This window comes from Myxocyprinus asiaticus, chromosome 35 (assembly GCF_019703515.2).
Source record: "Myxocyprinus asiaticus isolate MX2 ecotype Aquarium Trade chromosome 35, UBuf_Myxa_2, whole genome shotgun sequence".
NCBI lineage: Eukaryota > Metazoa > Chordata > Actinopteri > Cypriniformes > Catostomidae > Myxocyprinus > Myxocyprinus asiaticus.
The window spans coordinates 31,745,192-31,763,180 of record NC_059378.1 but is presented as its reverse complement, the minus strand read 5'-3'; the positions used below and the strand labels follow the sequence as shown (position 1 = coordinate 31,763,180).

Here is a 17,989-nt window from a genome sequence, read left to right as displayed (position 1 = left end):
ACATTAAAAGACACGGGTTCAAGATGAAAGCCCAGAAAGGCCTGTGGACCAGGGACTCGATTTGGATGGTGCAGCGGGAGCAGGAATCCAGCGTCAACTGTCCAACATGTTGGTGATGTTGACGAAGGTACTTGCGGACTTGAAGGATCTCGCTGTAATACGTCGATCGATTACGGCGATGGAAAAAAAATTCTCAAGAGTCAGTCACAAGAGTGACTGATGTTGAGAGACGAATTGATTATTTGGAGTCATCGGAGAGGGAAATAGCCGCTAATCCAACCAAAGTTGATTTGGAACGTACTCTTGAAAAGCTTGAAGATTTTGAGAATACAAGCCGCAGGAATGAGCATGAGGACGGCAGAGATATGGTGAAATTCCTAGACGAGCTTTTCCCGAGTCTGCTCGACATAACAGGCCATAAACTGGAAATTGAGCGAGCTCACAGAGTCCCGGCTCGCAGATCTGCTGAGGGAGACAGGCCCTGATCAATCCTGGCCACATTTTTGAGATCATCCAATAAAGATCTCGTGTTGCACCAGGCGAGGAGCAAAGGAAAGCTTTTTTGGAAGAATCACAATATTTTCTTGTTTCTGGACTTTGCGAACTCAACAAGAGTGAAACGAGATCGGTTCAAGGAATGCAAGAAACTCTTACATCAGCGGAAGATCGCTTTTGCACTGATGTTCCCTGCCAAACTGAGAATAAACACCAAGGACGGCTGCAAAGTATTTACATGTCCCAATCAGGCAATGTCTTTTATAGAAACAATGGGTGAGTAACCATTGGGTGTTTCTCTTGTAAGTGGATTGACTCATTGTACATACTCTGGCTTTCGGAGGAAGCTGGGCACCATTTTTGTTTCTTTTTGCGTTGGCTCCGCTGAGCGGCTGGAGTTTGTTTTGTGGATTAACACTTTTCCTTAAAGAAACTTTTGCATTGACGGAAGATCACTTTTACAATGAAGTTCCCGGCCAGATTGAGAATAGACACTACGGATGACCGCAAAATATCTACATTCCCACACAATGGATGTCTTTTATAAAGCTGGCAGACTGTGTAAGTCATGGGATATACTTTTATGCGTGTTTCGTTTCCTTTTGTGCTGGTTCCGCCTAACGGTTGGAGCTTGTTTTGTTAAATAACATTACTTCGGGACAGTTAAGGATGAATCTGTCAGTTCCTTGTGCTTATGCCTCCTGCTGGCCGGAGTATTATTTGTGGAGTATTTTCGTGAGACATTGGAATGATTATGTATCTGCTACACTCATCAGCTGGCTCACTGAAGATTCGTTTGTCTGACCAAGGAAACTGAAAGGCTTTATATCGGCTGGAATTTGTTTTGTGAAGGAACACACCTTCGAGACAGTTCTGTGAATGAGTCTACACGTTCTCTGTGTTTATTCTGCCTATTGGCTGGGTTTTGTTTGACAAAATATTTGATGTAATTTTGCCTTACAAATTTGTGAGGCAAAATTGAGCAATCCAATGGTAAAGATGTCACGGGGGATCTCATAGGCATACATGGACTCTTTGAGTTTAGACTGATTGACGCCGGTTGGCGCTGTCGTGCGTAGAGTTAACGTTTTTCTTTTTTCTGTTTGTTTTGTTCGGGGGGACGTTTGGGGTTTTATTGTTGCATTAATGTTGAAATGTGGTCTTCATAATTTTGTTTTTGGCACACAATTTATTTTTTCTATTATATCAAAATGTCAAATGTTAATATGAGTGTACTATCTCTCTCCACATGGAATGTGAATGGGTTGGGGCACCCCATAAAAAGGAGAAAGGTTATTTATTTTCTTAAATGTAAGAAACATGATATAGTGTTTCTTCAAGAAAAGCATCTTTCCCCGCAAGAAGCTGAAAAATTTGGTAAGATATGGGGTGGACATGTTTCCTTTAGTACAGGCTCAAGTAAGAGCAAGTGAGTCATTATATTAGTAAATAAACATTTACAATTTAAATGTCTCAAACAGATTAAAGATAAATTAGGGAGAGTCATTATTGTTTTAGCAGAAATTCAGGGGCAAAGTCTGATTTTGGCTAACATTTATGCACCTAACTTTGATGATCAGGGCTTCTTTATAGATCTTGAAGGGATGATGCAAACCGCTGGCACCCCTCATGATATAATATTGGGAGGAGACTTTAATCTTTTGATAGACTCAGTCCTTGATCATAGTGAAGCAAAAGTGTGTAAGCTCCATAGAGCAACATTGACACTTCACAGGATGTGTAAAAATCTTAGATATTTGGAGACTTTTGAACCCATCTGGCAGGGACTATACATTTTTTTCATCAGTCGATATGATTTATTCTAGAATAGATTTTTTTTTTGTATATCCAAATCCCTCATTTCATCTGTTGTTGATTGCTCAATTGGAAACATTTTGGCCTCGGATCACGCCCTGATGAGTTTATAGGTGTTGCCACATATAGAGAAAAAGAAATCGTAGAGTTGGTGCGTTAATGTATCCCTTTTGCAAAATCCTGATTTCCAACAAATGTTAAAGACTGAAATCAATGTTTATATGGAGACCAAGTGGTCCTCGGTATCCTCTGTGGGCGTGGCTTGGGAGGCACTTAAGGTGGATCTTAGGGGCCGGATCATACAGTATGCCTCATTCATCAAAAAATCCAAGGCACAAGATCTCGTGGAGTTGGAAGGAAATATTAAAAGTGCAGAGGCAGAGCTGAAGCGCCGTATGTCATCTGATGGCCTCAGAAAATTGACCCGATTGAAATATAGATATAATATTATTTTGTCGTGGAAAGTGGAGTATTGATTATTCAGGGCAAGACAGTCATACTTTGAGTCAGGGGACAAAGCAGGGAAGCTTTTGGCTAGATATATAAAGCAGAGAGAGTCTCTTTCTACCATTCCCTCAGTGAAATTTGCTGGTGGTGAAATTTTTACATCGGCCATTGATATTAATAATGCCTTTAAAGAGTTCCATATTGATCTTTATAGTTCCACATCTTCGTCTACCGATGAAGATATTAGAAACTGTGGAACCATTAGATCTTCCTAAACTAACAACTGAGCAAAAAAACTCTCTTGATTCTGAAATAACCTTGGAGGAGCTTGACAAGGTAATTAAGTCCCTACCTACTGGCAAGGCTCCGGGGCAAGATGGCTTTGCTGCAGAATTATTAATATCCTATGCTACAGAACTGGCTCCACTTTTGTTAGAAGTTTATACTGAATAGTTAAAGAATGGAAAGCTTCCACCAACCATGACACAAGCCCAGATCAGTCTGATTCTTAAAAAGGACAAAGATCCAAGCGAGTGTAAAAGTTACCATTCAATCTCCCTGATCCAACTAGATGTAAAAATTGAGCCAAAATTTTTGACAAACCGATTAAGTAAGGTTATGACACCTCTTATACATATAGATCAGGTGGGGTTTATTTGGGGCCACAGCTCTTCTGATAACATCAGGCGTCTCATCAATATCATGTGGTCAGTAGTGAATGATCAGTCTCCGGTCGCTGCCATCTTACTTGATGCCGAAAAGGCGTTTGATATGGTAGAATGGGATTATCTTTTTAAGATTTTGTAAAGGTATGGGTTCGGGAGTACATTTATTGGATGGATTAAGTTACTTTATAAACATCCTGTAGCAGTGGTACAAACAAATGGATTAATTTCAGATTATTTTACTCTGAATAGGGGCACTCAGCAGGGTTGCCCTCTTTCCCCATTGTTGTTCTGTCTTGCCCTGGAACCATTAGCAGCCGCGATAAGAAAGGAGGATGATTTTCCAGGGGTGGTTGCGGGAGGTGTGACGCATAAGCTTCTGCTTTACGCAGATGATATTTTATTATTCGTCTCCAACCCCACTAGATCTATGCCTTGCCTCCACAGAATTATTAATTCCTTTTCCAAGTTCTCAGGATACAAAGTCATTTGGTCTAAATCTGAAGCTTTGGCTTTGACAGCGTACTTTCCAGTAACGGCCTTCCAGCCGGGGGTCATTGATGTAGGAGATAAGTACATGAAGAATTGGATCCTGGCCGGTGTTATGGTGGGCAGACAGGTTGTCCTTAGAGGATGGAAGTCAGCTGGAGCCCCCTCGTTTCGTGAGTGGTGCGAGGAGATGGGCAGGGTGGCAGCTTGGGAAGAGTTGTCATATAGAAGGCTAGACAAAATGGATATGTTCATCAGGAGGTGGGACAGCTATTTGGCCTTTTTGGAGGGCTCTCGCGGAGGGGCAGTGGAGGGAGATGTATTGTTTTAAATGTGTATGTTGTAGCCTTTTTGTTTTTGAACATATATATTTTTTAAATGTATTTCTAAATATTTTCTTCTGTTTGTGTGTCTTTGTCAATTGTATTTGATCACTGGGATATCTGTCTGTGTTGGGTGGGGTGGTTAATGTTCGGGAGGAAGGGCTGTAAATAATATAATGTATAATTCCAAATATTCTGTTATTTTTTTTATTTTATATATATATATATGGAATCAATAAAAACTTTTAATAAAAAATGGTGAATTCCACCAAAAGGCGACTAGTTTGCAGGTATGCATATAAGAGGACATTGTACTATAAAACATACTTTAAGTTTCAGAACTGAAAATGAGAAAAAGAGAACTTATTTAAACCAAGCTGCAAAAATGGCTCATTTGGAATTTGTGGAACATGTGACATCACAAGGACAAAATACTTTTGCATATGCAATGCCTATTTTTCCATCACTGCACCCTTGGCCCGGCCCACTGGTGCTCAGTCAGTCACACAGGTGAAGAGGAGAGAGATGGGCCTGTCATGGGAGATTCATCCAAAGTGGACTTACACAGGACACCTTCACGTGACTGTCTGGATTTAAATGTTTTTCTACATAAACGTGCACTATACTAATGGCTTTGACCATCACCATACATCTCGTGCCACTTTTAAAAGACGCAATGTCAAGTTATAACTCTAAAAAGGATCCCCAATTGTGTTTCTTTCAGCTGCACTGTCTTGATGTTGTGCTGTTTGGATGGCGTCCTGGACCGTTTTTGCACCCATCTGTGATTGTTTTGATGCGTTTCTGGCGATGTGTGTGTAAACAAACCGGGAAAATGTGTAGACCAGTGTCTCTGCATTGGCCTGTTGAAGCACCCAACATCACGTGGACTGTAATACGTGTGTATTCAGAAGATGTCAGTGTGAATTGCTTGTGAAACAGTCACAATATTATTCAAGCTTTGAAAAGGAAATGCTATTAAAAGATGGGGCAGGTAAAATTGGACTACTGAACGGAAAACTAAGTAACTAATTTCATTCATGAATATTTTATATGTCAAGACTGATAGTTTATGCTGTATTTGAGTGAACAGTTTGATAAATTCAAACAAAATGTGTTGGGTGAACGTTGTGTGTTAACCCTGAAATGTAGTTTTAATGTTGTGCGGAGTTGGTTCATTTTCTTTGAATTGTGTTTCAAATATGCATGTATTGGTAGGGCTGCGTGATGTTAGCCAATCACAACAGTGGGCGTTTACACTTAAAGGGCCAGGCAGCTTAAAACTGAATGCTTCAGACAGAGGGCCAGAGACAGGGTGGAAAATTATTACATATGACTAAATTATGACTGTTTGGTGCAAACAAACTTTATTAACATTTTAAGTGGACCTCAGGGAAGATAATAAAATTATAAAAAATAAAAATAAAAAATGAGTATGTCATGACCCCTTTAAAATACTCATGATAACTTATGGAAAATCAACAACCTGTAAATCCACTTCGCCAGCTAATTACACTTTGACATCAACACTATAGATATCAATATCGCAACCGCTAGACCGGAAGTTCAAAGATAACATTTTAAAGATGGCTGTGCACTAGTTTCTCTGGCGCATTATGTGAAAATGATGCAGAGATCCAACTTTGACACTTAAAACTATTGAGGGACTCATACACAACTATTACAAAAGGTGGGAACATTCACTGATGCTCAAGGAATAACACTATATTACGAACCAAGGGAATGTAAACTTTTGAACAGGATTATTTGTGTAAATTGTCATTATTTTGCCTTGTGAGATATATGTAAATATCTTTTTTGTAGATACTGAAGGGCAGTACTAAAAATGTATGATCTTTTATCTCTTATATTTGTATAGATTCTGAAAGGGGTGTGTAAACATATGCCCTTAACTGTCCATCTAAGTCTGAGAAGAATGTAACATCTAAGTAGACAGCCTTCCATTTACAGGCAGAGAGAAGTCTGGTGTGGTCTAAGTGGAACTGGAAAAGGCTTCTGTCCAGGTGGACAACATCTTTTGTGCTTTCTATGTCCTCGTGCTCCATGTCAAAAAGGTTGCCGACCCCTGATCTAAAAATGAGATAATAAAAATGTACAGTTTCTTTTTTTATATTCAGAAAAAATTGACACTACGGTAAGTAAAGACAAAATTGGGATTTACATACCTGTAGCACGAAATGAACTCAAGACCAAAATTTCACTGTACGGGCACAACTCCAACACAGTCCTGAAGTTGAAGTATGGCCCTGCAGATGGATAAGTCTCGAGCGTGTCCTCTGGCCAAATATATGTTGCGTATGGCTATTAAAAAATTATCTTCCAGTCACAAGGTAAAATATTATTGTTGGGCCTCATGTATTCAGATAGAAGAAAAGGCAGGCCTAACACAGTCGTAAAAACCTAACTCAAGCCCCCACATACCAAGTCGTAAATCTTACTGATAAAAATCGTGCCAAAATCAAACAAAGGGAGTCCAAAACAGACTACAAATCCCATGAAGCCTTGCTCACTAAAGGATCAAACTCTCAACTCCTATTGGATGAGGCACACAACAGAACGTCCCTCAAACCATGACATCATCAGGAGTAGAAATACCTCTGAAATGCTTCCGGGATTTGCTTCCAGCAACTTTGCTTGCCGGGTGTAGACGCAGCTCATCGCTGCTCTCTGGTGCAGCTTCGTGGCACAAGGAAGTAACGTCCGACTTGAAACTGTGGCCATACAATCTCCATCTCGCTGGACGAGTTGAGATTACTCTGTGTTCAACCGAACACTCTAACGGATACGAAGGAGACCGCCGAGCAATCCGCATCTTCATCCGTTTGCCAGCAGAAGTGAAGAGATTAAAGATTTCTCTTCCATCTTCAATCAAGTCGACATTTCTGAGTTCTCCGCCAGCCCGCCGAGAATCAGCAGCCGTGCCCGCCAACAGAGCGAGGAAACGGCCTCCCGTCATCACCCGAGCCTCAAGGAACCGGGTCGGAGTTAAAGGACGGATGAACACACATTCTACGTCCTCATACGATTCAAGTAAGAGGTTTACGTCTGGGCAGAGATAGAATATTATAGCGTGTTATTCTTGTGTTTCAAGGTTTTTGCTTGTACAGTTTACGGACCGCCATGTCCGCTCATTATTAATACTCAAGGTATTAATTATCACGAATGAGATTTGTTGTATTGTGGTCCAACCACAGTGGGCTGTTGTGCATTTCCGCCATCACGGGTGAGACCAGCAAACTGAGTTTATCCATTAAAGAATCAAAGAACACGGGACTGTTTACGAGCCGTCCACGCGTCTCAGTGATAAACTAACAGCTGCTTTCTCTCCCGTGATCGCGAAATCGGCTTTGGGGCCGTCACTTAATTCTCTCTCTCTCGTACTAACCACACACACACGCGACCCCTCACAAACATTCTGGCACACATTTTTGGCTAAAGCCCAGCTTTGTCCCTAAGCTATTGTACAAGCGGATACACGTGGTAACTGGTAGACGCCATTGACTGGTTTCTCTCCGCCCACATTCACGGCCATATTCCCCGACCGGAAGTCTCGCGTGACATACTCTCCATGAGGGTCACATCCGCCATTTTGTGCGCGTCCCTCCTTACACACACACACACACACACTCGCTCGCTCACTCTCTCACACACACACACACACACACACACACCCTCATGTGTTACAGGATTATTTTGATTTCCTAATTTTGATTTCATCTAATCATATCACTGTTTAGTTTGTAGTTGTAAGTCGGAAGTTTATTGACTGCATTGTATTAATTATTAATTGATATTACTGCATAAATAAACTTTGTTTATATTACAAAGAGAAGTGTTTTGGTTTGTTCTGCATACGCCTGTGTCATGCTGACGGGATGTCAGTGCTCGGATTCAAGCCTTCATTCATTGTTTTTTTCCCGAAAATCGATATTCTTCAGATGTCGATTTTCCTAAGAAAACAATCTAATATTGAGACTGTTATACTATCTGGTTATTAGTCCCTGATTCCGGGGTGGTGCCCCGTCAATGTTAATCCTTATTAATATTCTGTTGATTTTTGATAATTGATAATTATCTTTGATGATTGTTGAATTTGAATGATCAATAAGCTAGTGTTAATTTTAATTAATGTTTCATTGATGTTAACCATTAATGATTATCTTTGATAATTGTTGATTTAAAGGATTAAAAAGCTAACATTGATTCTCATCAATGTTCTATTGATTTTAATAATTAATAATTGTCTTTGATTATTATTAATTATTGCTAATAACCAAACCCGCTCCTAAACGTAGCGCACTACATTTACTGGAGCCCCATATGAGGTTTTAATGAGTTAGATTCAATTAATTAATTTAAATATTAATTAATAACTAAATAATTATTTCTGATAGTTACACTGATCTAAACAACCAGTAAAGCCCTACATTATGAATAATCACCATTTACTTAAGTAAAATAAAACATAGACCAATAACATCCCATAAATGTTGTAACTTGGCCTGTGCAGTATATTGATGACATATTTTAAATGTCGTTTTCAAATGTCCAAATTACGTTATTTTAACCCCTAAATAAAACGTTTTTGAAACAAAAGTTTCTGTTTGTTCTCGTTTTATTAAAAACATGTATTTACGTTTTGTGGCTACTTAAAGAAACATTTTCAAGAAACATTACTGATTTTAGAGAGGGAAAATTAACAGATTACCGGTATGGTGCCCGATATGGTTAATTTTTGAGCTGGAATGAAAACAGACCTTTTCTATGTGGATTTTTCACCGATTTTGCACCGATATGACTATGAAAAGGTTCTCAGAAGGCTGCTTTCTTAAACAAATATTTCTATCGAAGAATATGACATTATTATTATACATTGTCAACAAATTCTAGAAATGAACACTGAGGAAAAAATAAAGAATAAATAAAAATACAATAAATAGCTAAATAAACATCAGTACTGTTTAGTATTAGTCAAATGCTGCCCATTAGAATAAATAATAAATAAAAAATAAAATAAATAGCTAAATAAACATCAGTATTACTGTTTAGTATCAGTCAAATGCTGACCATTAAAATAATAAATAAAAATAAAATAAATAGCTAAATATACTAAACATACAGTACTGATGTTTATTTAGCTATTTATTTTATTTTTATTTATTCTTTATTTTAATGGTCAGCAATTGACTTATACTAAACATACAGTACTGGTGTTTAAGTCAAATGCTGACCATTAAATAAAGAATAAATAAAAATAAAATAAATAGCAAAATAAACATCAGTATTACTGTTTAGTATCAGTCAAATGCTGACCATTAAAATAAATAAATAAAAATAAAATAAATAGCTAAATAAACATTAGTATTACTGTTAAGTATCAGTCAAATGCTGACTATATTAATACTGCCGAGTCTAGATAAACAGCGGCAGTGGTGTTACACCGTATTCTGCTATACAAGTTCAGGGAAACTTTCAATGGTAGAAAACCAGACTTTTAAATATTACGTTTTATAAACGCAACGACTGGAATTGTTCGGTTGAAGGGGGTACCAAACTGTGAATCCTGAACAAAACAGTTTGGTGAATACATGTTTACTCATTAGTTTCCACTCAGCTGACAACAATGAAAGTAGCTACGTGATTAGCTAGTTAGCTATAAGCTCGTTGTCACGGAGAGTAAAAGACAGACGTTTCAATCTGCTACATTACTGACTGCACTGACAAAATATAGCTGGCTAACATAGCAAACAATAGCAAAGATAAACATGAGTGACATGGATGTCAGGGACAGGGTTAACATTATATTAGTAATATTGAAAAGGGAAAATTATGGGGTCATTGTTTATTAACTTTCCAGTATGTATTTCACAAACTAGTTAGCAACTTACCGTGAAGACACGCAGCTTATCGCCGCCCTGTCTGCAGAGCCACAGTCAGCTCAGAGTCAGCTCTTTAAACAATGGAGTCGGAGCGTGCTCTGCTGGACAAACTACGTAATGACACCAATTCTAAAGCATTCTTTTCTGCATTATGTGTTCTGCAAAAAAGTTTTCATATTGGCGCATATCGGTAAACATATACGCTGATACGATATATCAGTGAAAGGCTAATATCGGCCGATAATATCGGTCAGGCACTAGTAAAAACATTTTGTGTTTTCTGGGAATTTAGTAACAGCTATGATGTGAAACAACTGTTCTCCAGCTACATCACTGCAACCAATCAATAAATCATTTTACTCAAAAACTAAAATTCTGTCACACCATCATCTTTCCAAACCCATACGAGTTTCTTCTGCAAGGCACAAAAGGAGAATTGCACCGGTTGCTTTTTTCCATGGAACTGGAATATAGCGTACAAGGTGCATGGACTACTTTTATGATCACTTTAACGTGCTTTTGCATCCAGTTTGAATTGGAGTAAATCCCCATTCCTTAGAAACGCATGGAAGAGAGCAACCATCATGACAGAATAAGCATTTACAAAAGCAATAAGGCACTTGAGGTTGTGTTATATTGTGAATATACTCCACTGAACGTTCAACATTGTTGAGCCGTGGATTGTGACTATATTCACAATATAACAACCTCTCAATATCAATACCTTATTGATTGATTAGAACATGTATTTTCTTACCTGACAATGTTAGGGTGGTCAAACTGCTCAAGCCGTCTGAGCAGGGCGACCTCTCGGACCGTAGACAGAGGAAGTCCATCCTGATTGGTCTGCACTCTCACACTCTTCAAAGCCACAAACTGTCCGCTGTCTTTATCACGAGCTTTATAGACCGTACCGTACGCACCGCCTCCGATCTCTGCCACTGGCTCATACTTCACCACACACTCCTGCGCCATCACCTACAGAAAACAAAACATCACAGCTCTCTGGAATATTTGAATGTGATAGGTCAATCACGGCACTATGTTGTTAAATATTTGTTTATAAGGGTGCTAAACTGCATAATTGACTGTTGTCGCAGGCAAGTGATTTCCTGCATAACTGTGCTAGTTTCATTCTCTCCTAACATTCTCTTTCTTCTCACATAATAGAATCACTTACACTCAAATAAATATAGAATATCCATTATTTGTAATAGTCTGATTTGCGTTGGGGTCCTGATTACCTTGTCTGGCTTTATTTTGTGATAATGACTGGCTCACTGTACATTAAGCCTTTTACTTTTCAGTGAATACTTAAGAGCTCAAAATGTATTGTTGAGACACTCCCCTTACAATAACGTACTGTAACCAAACAATGATACAGTATTGGTGTCAAATGGTAATGCCATGGTCATTTGATTCAATTATCATATTCATACAACATTGTACTTAATACGCTAAGATGTCCAAAAACATGGTATGACTTATGAAGTTTCATGAATTATATATTACATTCACAATGAGAAATTCCTAGCCAACAAAATATTTTAAAGCTGAAATTTCCACGAGTTTGTGATTTTACTACAGTGATTTACATGAATTTTCCAAGCCTGGAAATCACAATCTCCAAACTTCTGACATTCTCAGGTTTTCCATGACTGTGGGAACCATATAGGCATAGTATTACCATGGTACACTTTAGTGGCTGTAATATTGTTCCAATAAACCGTGATTATATTGTTGGCGGAGCTTCTGTTTAAAGTACTATGGAAACATTACGATTTAGTGTTATTACTGTTGTGTTGTGATAATGAAGTCTAATTACAAACAGTGATGGGCAGTATTTCAGATATGTGTATTTGAAATGTCAGATGTCAGAGAGAACGGCAACATCTAGCATTGGGTGAGCAAAGTTTCTGCGTTCCTGCAATGAAATAGGGAGTAAGATAAGGTGAGGATGCGATGGTTCGTTCTCGGTGGGGCGCGTGGCGAGTTGAGCATGGTTGCCGCGATGGATGGCGTGAAGCCTCCACACGCGCTATGTCTCCGTGGCAAGGCGCTCAACAAGCCACATGATAAGATGTGCGGGTTGATGGTCTCAGATGCGGAGGCAACTGGGATTTGTCCTCCGCCACCCGGACTGAGGTGAATCACTACGCGACCACGAGAACTTAAAAAGCACATTGGGAATTGGGCATTCCAAATTGGGAGAAAAATCCAACAACAAAAAAAAGGTAGCTATGACACTTCTCGCCAGGCAATGCAATGTGTCAACAGTGAGGAAATCAAAACTAGTCAGCAGCCAGCTAGCGAGCTAGTCTAACTATCGTTAGCGAGTTCACTAGCTATAGTTAACTAGATCGCTAGCTAACAAGCTAAAATGGAACATCATTCAGATTTGCCTTCAGTTAACATTAAGGAATAAAATAGCGTTAGCATCAGCATTGGACATTAGCGCTAACAAGTCAATCTTGCTAGCTAATCGGTTGTTAGTGTTAAAGCGGTGTCTCACTAGCTGATTTTTCCAATTATTTTCAGGTGTTAGCTTCAGTAACAATCACCGGCCAGGCAGAGGGAGACAGGGCACGTATTAGCGTCTCTCAGCGGGAGGTGTTAATCACTTGACTGTTGGGTTCCCTGTTGAGTTAATGGCTTCAAAGACTGAAAAAACTGTTACTGAGGCGGGGTCTTGTGTCCTCGTAAAGTGACAAATGAGCTTCTTTTACTGAAGAACAGACAAGACGTCAAGGTGATGTGAATGTTTTCATCACACTCAGATTCTGTCACCAAGCTTTTTTTGCACTAAATGACCCACGACAGTCTGTTTTTATTGGACGCATTTCTTTACTCACTGACGAGCCTTGATTGGATAAATAAATGATCACATGCTTTCACAAGGAAAAGTTACTCCATCTTCACGATCACTACTTTTGTATTGCAGCAGAAAAGACACAGGATGGGAGAGAGAGAGCTCCATACTGTGAGAACTGGTACTTTTGCGAAATCAACTAATGTCAGAAAAAATTACCACATGTAAATTTTCCAGTTTTGGACCTTTTTAAAATATAACCTTGTGAAAGCTGACTGAACCTGCATTTGGATGCAAAGCCTATTGCTCTTTGGAGTTAACAAGTATGTTTGTGTGGCATATGTCATCTCATGACAGACTATTAAAAGAAAAACTTTTCTGCTGCCCAGATCTTTGTACAACATGACTATAAATGTGTAAAATATTTTACATTTAATACTTGGGTCTTATATTATTTTATATAATATAAACATAAGCTTATATAATACCTAATAGTGATACTTAATTGAATGGCCAATTTGACATTTTTTTGTGTGTATTTTCAATATACAAATTAGTGTATTTTATTTTGGTACATTTTTCCACACAGTATTTGGTATTTTATTTTGATGCATTTAAACTGAGGTATTTTGTATTCTTATTTTAAATACATTTTCATGTATTTGTGCCCATCACTGATTACAAATGAAGATTAAATCATTGTTTGGCCTGTAACATTGACAACCTCTGATATATTCAGTAAACCAATCGTATATTCAGAAATGCATGAGTAAATACATTAACGGAGTAAATAACACGTCATCAAATCACATATAAATACACGGCGTTTATTAATAAACATTTATAAACGCCACATGAAACGCGTATGAAGTGTTATTGCATGCAATATAACAAACAGATATATTAACAGAAACTCACCACGTTTCTCCTGGCCTGTACAGGTAGTTAAACTGGTTTAGATTAGTAGACGCGCGTCTGTTCGAATCGATTTCTGCAGTGTGTGGCACTTCACATGTGTTGTATGTTGTGTTCGTCTGATGTTCAATGGAGTCTGTTTTGATTCAAGTGTGTCTTCAACTTTGGCCTGGCCTGGCCTGGCCTTAGTGAGTGTGTGTGTGTGTGTGTGTGTGTGTGTGTGTGCGTGCGCGCGTGCGTGCGTGCGTACGAGCGATTCCAATCGAAAGTGATCATCCCTATGCCCTACTCACTACAAAGGACAAAACTCTTGATGTGGGCTTGGCATAACAGTTTGAATGTACCCTTCACTTAATGTCTTGTAAAAGGGCCCTTTGTGAAAAAAAAAAAAAAAAACTTTCTGACTTTTGTTTGGAAGGACTCTTCGAGTGGCGTCCACTTCCCGATGTGCAAAAAAGCCGTTTGGAAAACGCCCACTGAGTGAGTGAGTAAGAGATGCCCTGTCCCCTGTTCCCTTCGAAGACTTTACTTTCCACTTTGAGAGCTTTGTAGGGCTGAAAGCTGTGGGGCTCAAAATTACCGTCATTCGGAACTTACCTTTAGTCATTCTGTTTGAAGCGATCTTACAGCATGGCTAATATGATTGTTCTCCCTTTGAAGTGCCCTTCTGAGGGAGATTTATTCCGTTTGGAACGCAGTGTAAGCAGTGTTGCCAGCAATTTCTCATTGGAAGTAGCCAAAGGATCTGAAATGTCACTACAAGTAGCTAAATCACGCGATGACGTCAGTTATCCGAAGACGTCAAATTTACATACGTAAAATACGGACAGACCTGTTTTGACGTGTTTCCGCCTTCTTGAACAACGTAAATGTAGCCAACTTTTTTATATTTCCAATGTTAAAAATGTTTAGTGTAAATTTATAACATTGTACTGTATATTACCCTGGAATAAGTTTGTAAAAAAAAAAAAAAAAATCAGCTACCATAGCTGCGAATCTGCGACGAGGCTTCTAACATGGAATTTCTCTCTTTTTACCACTGTTATCCTGCGCTGTATATTTATATCTTCTTTTGCAAAGCTTTGAAACCATAATCTTTGATTTTTTTTTTTTTTTTTTTTTTTTTTTTTGATGTTGGAGCAAACGGGTAAGGAAAAATTAAATTTGCTGTGGTCCCCAGGCCCGGACTGGCCATTGGGAGAAGCAGGGCGAATCCGGTGGCCTGGTGACTGATTTGGCCCGCTGCCCCGCTTGTTTTTATGTATTTATTTATTATTAGTTTATTTTATTGCCACCAAAGTGATTTCTGAATTTATTTATTTATTTTTTATATAATAAATCGATATAAATCACCAATCTGCTAGTCCTGACTAATCTGGGCCACCCCTAAAATGGTTCATACCATTGCGAGTGGTTCAAGTAAATGGTGGAAAGGAAAACTCCGTTCATTCAAGGACACGCATTCATTCATTAAGTACATGGACAGCGCAGCTTAAGTGTATAAATTAATAGGTAACTATACAAGAATGAATGCAGGACAAATGAGTAGTACTACATTAACACTTTAGTTACTACTATTAACTAATATGGAAACACAATTAACCAATCAGTAAGTAAGTAATTGCAAATTGATGACTGAGGTAGTTAAATGTTAGGTAATAAGTAATTACTGAATTTGATTGGCTTCACTGAGAACTATTAACTTACTATGGCTAATTTAAAATAACTACTAATTAATTACTAATCAAAACATTAACATGTGTCTAAAATGTAAGCTATTATGTTTTTATTGTGAACATGACCATGAAATATGCCATCAGAGAAACATACGGCTCATGTGTGTTCTTCGTGGAAGTTAATTTAAGAACATAACAGCTCGCTAAATCAAGTCTACAGTTTTTGGTAGAGTATCATCAGATTACCTTACAGAAATATAGGGATGTATGTGCCCAACCTGTGTATTCCTTGGTATATCGCTTCTGTTCATTACAAATGATTAACTTCGACATGTTTGATATTGCTGTAAGTCTTTTTTAAATAAGTTTAGTAACGCATAGGCTAAGTAATGATTCAAGTGTTACCACATAAACATGAAGGAATTACTAATGATTTGGACCATTATTTTAAAGTAGGGTTGCCAACTTTGGATACCAGGCTGGAGTGAGATTTTGATGTCATGGCCAGGGCTGCATTAATGAACAGACAAATTGATGTTTAAGCCCAGGGAGCCCCGTGCCCGTGGCACCTTGATTTGTCCCTGGACATACTGTATAGTGCACGCACTTGATACTAGTAGGCCTTCTATCTTAATGTCTAACACCACAACAAGACCTAATCCAACCCTACAAGGCAACTTCACAATTTCAAAACACCCATTCACTATGGCACAACCAGGGTTTTTCCTGGGTCCCAAAATGACCTTCAGTGGTGGCTGTGGTACCAAGCTCACCCACAAGCTCAAAATTGGTTGGTTTCATAATTGCAATTAATTACTAATTAACAGAATGACAAAATTGCATTTCATGTTTACATTGGAAATCTGGAACTTTTTGAATTTTACAAGTGTTTTATTTCAAAATGCTATGGGAAATCAAACTAAATTAACTTAATTTAAATAAGACCTTATTTTAATAGGGCTAGTTATAATATTCTGACGGTACCCACAGTATGGGTGAGACACTTTACTGAGCTGGGACTGTGCTTCCAGCAAACATGTGTGTGTCCTTTCCAATAATTGTTTTCCTTTCATCAGGCTCTTAATAATTTATAGTAAGTCATATCTTAAAAATATCTGAAGGTAAACAGGGACAGTTTGTTAGAACATGAGGAAAACTTTGTCTGTAATTTGTCCAAAATTCATGGAGGTGCAGATTTTAAACCCCTTCATTCGACAATTTGTACTTGCCCTTGAATGTTCAGCCTGTAACAGTTCTTCCATTGTTAATTGTCATTGGTAGCCTAATAATAGGGCCTTAACCACAATGGATGGCTCCTCATCGTTACTTTAGTTAGATCAATGTAGCTTGTCTTTCTTAAAAAACACAAATAGACTAGTAATAGCCTAAACAACTGTACATAGAGTACTTAAAGTAAAATAATGAGATATCAAATGTGTGTTGAGTCACGCGCTCTGCCCTACCCCAGAGCTCTGGTTATCCTGTCTCTGGGGCATGCTGATGTGCGTTGCGGTGGTAAATTATGGAGTTATATATGTGCCACAATTCTGTGCACGCAAAATTATATTTTGAGCGTGCATGATTTTATTTTGAACACACAAACATTTTCTGCACACGCAAGATTATATTTTGAGTGCATTAAAAAGTATTTCAGTAGTTCGCAAGTTAATGTAATGCTGCAGTGAGGATAGCATAAACATATGTGGCTTGCTGTCCCTGGCGAAGGACTCGAGGCTCGAGACTTGACCTGAAATCACATTAAACTAGATTAGTATTGATGGAATAGATAGGAGGAAATGGGGTGGTGGTGGGATGCCGGAAACTCTCAATGCTACTTAGAGGTAAGCAGCTGTTTATATACTCTTACTCTGGCTGTGTGATTGGTCAGATTAAATGAACTTGCTCCTCCCGAATTTTGTTAATAAAACACCATTTCAGTAGTTCGCAAATTAATGTAATCCTGCAGTGAGGATAGCGTAAACATATGTGGCTTGCTGTCCCTGCCAGAGGGCTCGAGACTTTACCTGAGCTTGAATGCCCCCCAAAAGAAGCCAAGAAATGGAACAGCATGTCGCTGGCATAATAGCCTTGTGAGGCATGGAAGTGATGTGTTGGAAGAAATAAGACACAAAATCATCTGAACGGGAGGACCCTCACTGTGATTTGAATGGGACGGCCCTTGGAAGTGGGAGGGCCTTTGCAGCGGTACGGATGGGAGGGCTTCTAGGCTGGCCGGGGTAGGCCCTCGCAGCATCCGAACGGGAAAGCCCCCAAAATATAGACAAGGTAAAGCGAGCGGCCCCTTCCCCCTTTTTTATTTTATTAGGGCAAGGTGCGCTTTCTTGATTTGGAGATGGTTTGTACATATGTAACTACTGAATGCATCAGATGACCACCGGCCTAGTGAGCGGATTTGGTTCTCAAGCAGGCCTTTGGGCTGCTGCGGTTGCGGCAC

At 38.8% G+C, this 17,989-nt stretch overlaps 1 protein-coding gene across 4 annotated transcripts in view; it reads right to left on the bottom strand.

Annotated features, from left to right (window-relative positions):
- cdk4 (cyclin-dependent kinase 4) overlaps nucleotides 1-14,630 on the bottom strand; it is an 80,529-nt gene extending 65,899 nt beyond the window's left edge. For 3 of the 4 annotated variants that reach the window (XR_007894712.1, XM_051672360.1, XM_051672362.1), the window contains exons 1-2: nucleotides 14,456-14,630; nucleotides 10,892-11,112 (exon numbers count right to left, since the gene is read on the bottom strand). Coding sequence is in view for 3 of the 4 variants with exons in the window: in XM_051672360.1 (XP_051528320.1) it covers nucleotides 10,892-11,109 (218 nt within the window). In the remaining variant the exon portion in view is untranslated. Of the gene's footprint in view, nucleotides 1-10,891; nucleotides 11,113-13,861; nucleotides 14,082-14,455 lie in introns of those variants that run through there. The other variant, XM_051672361.1, reaches the window with a different exon arrangement.
- Nucleotides 14,631-17,989: the final 3,359 nt, after the last annotated feature.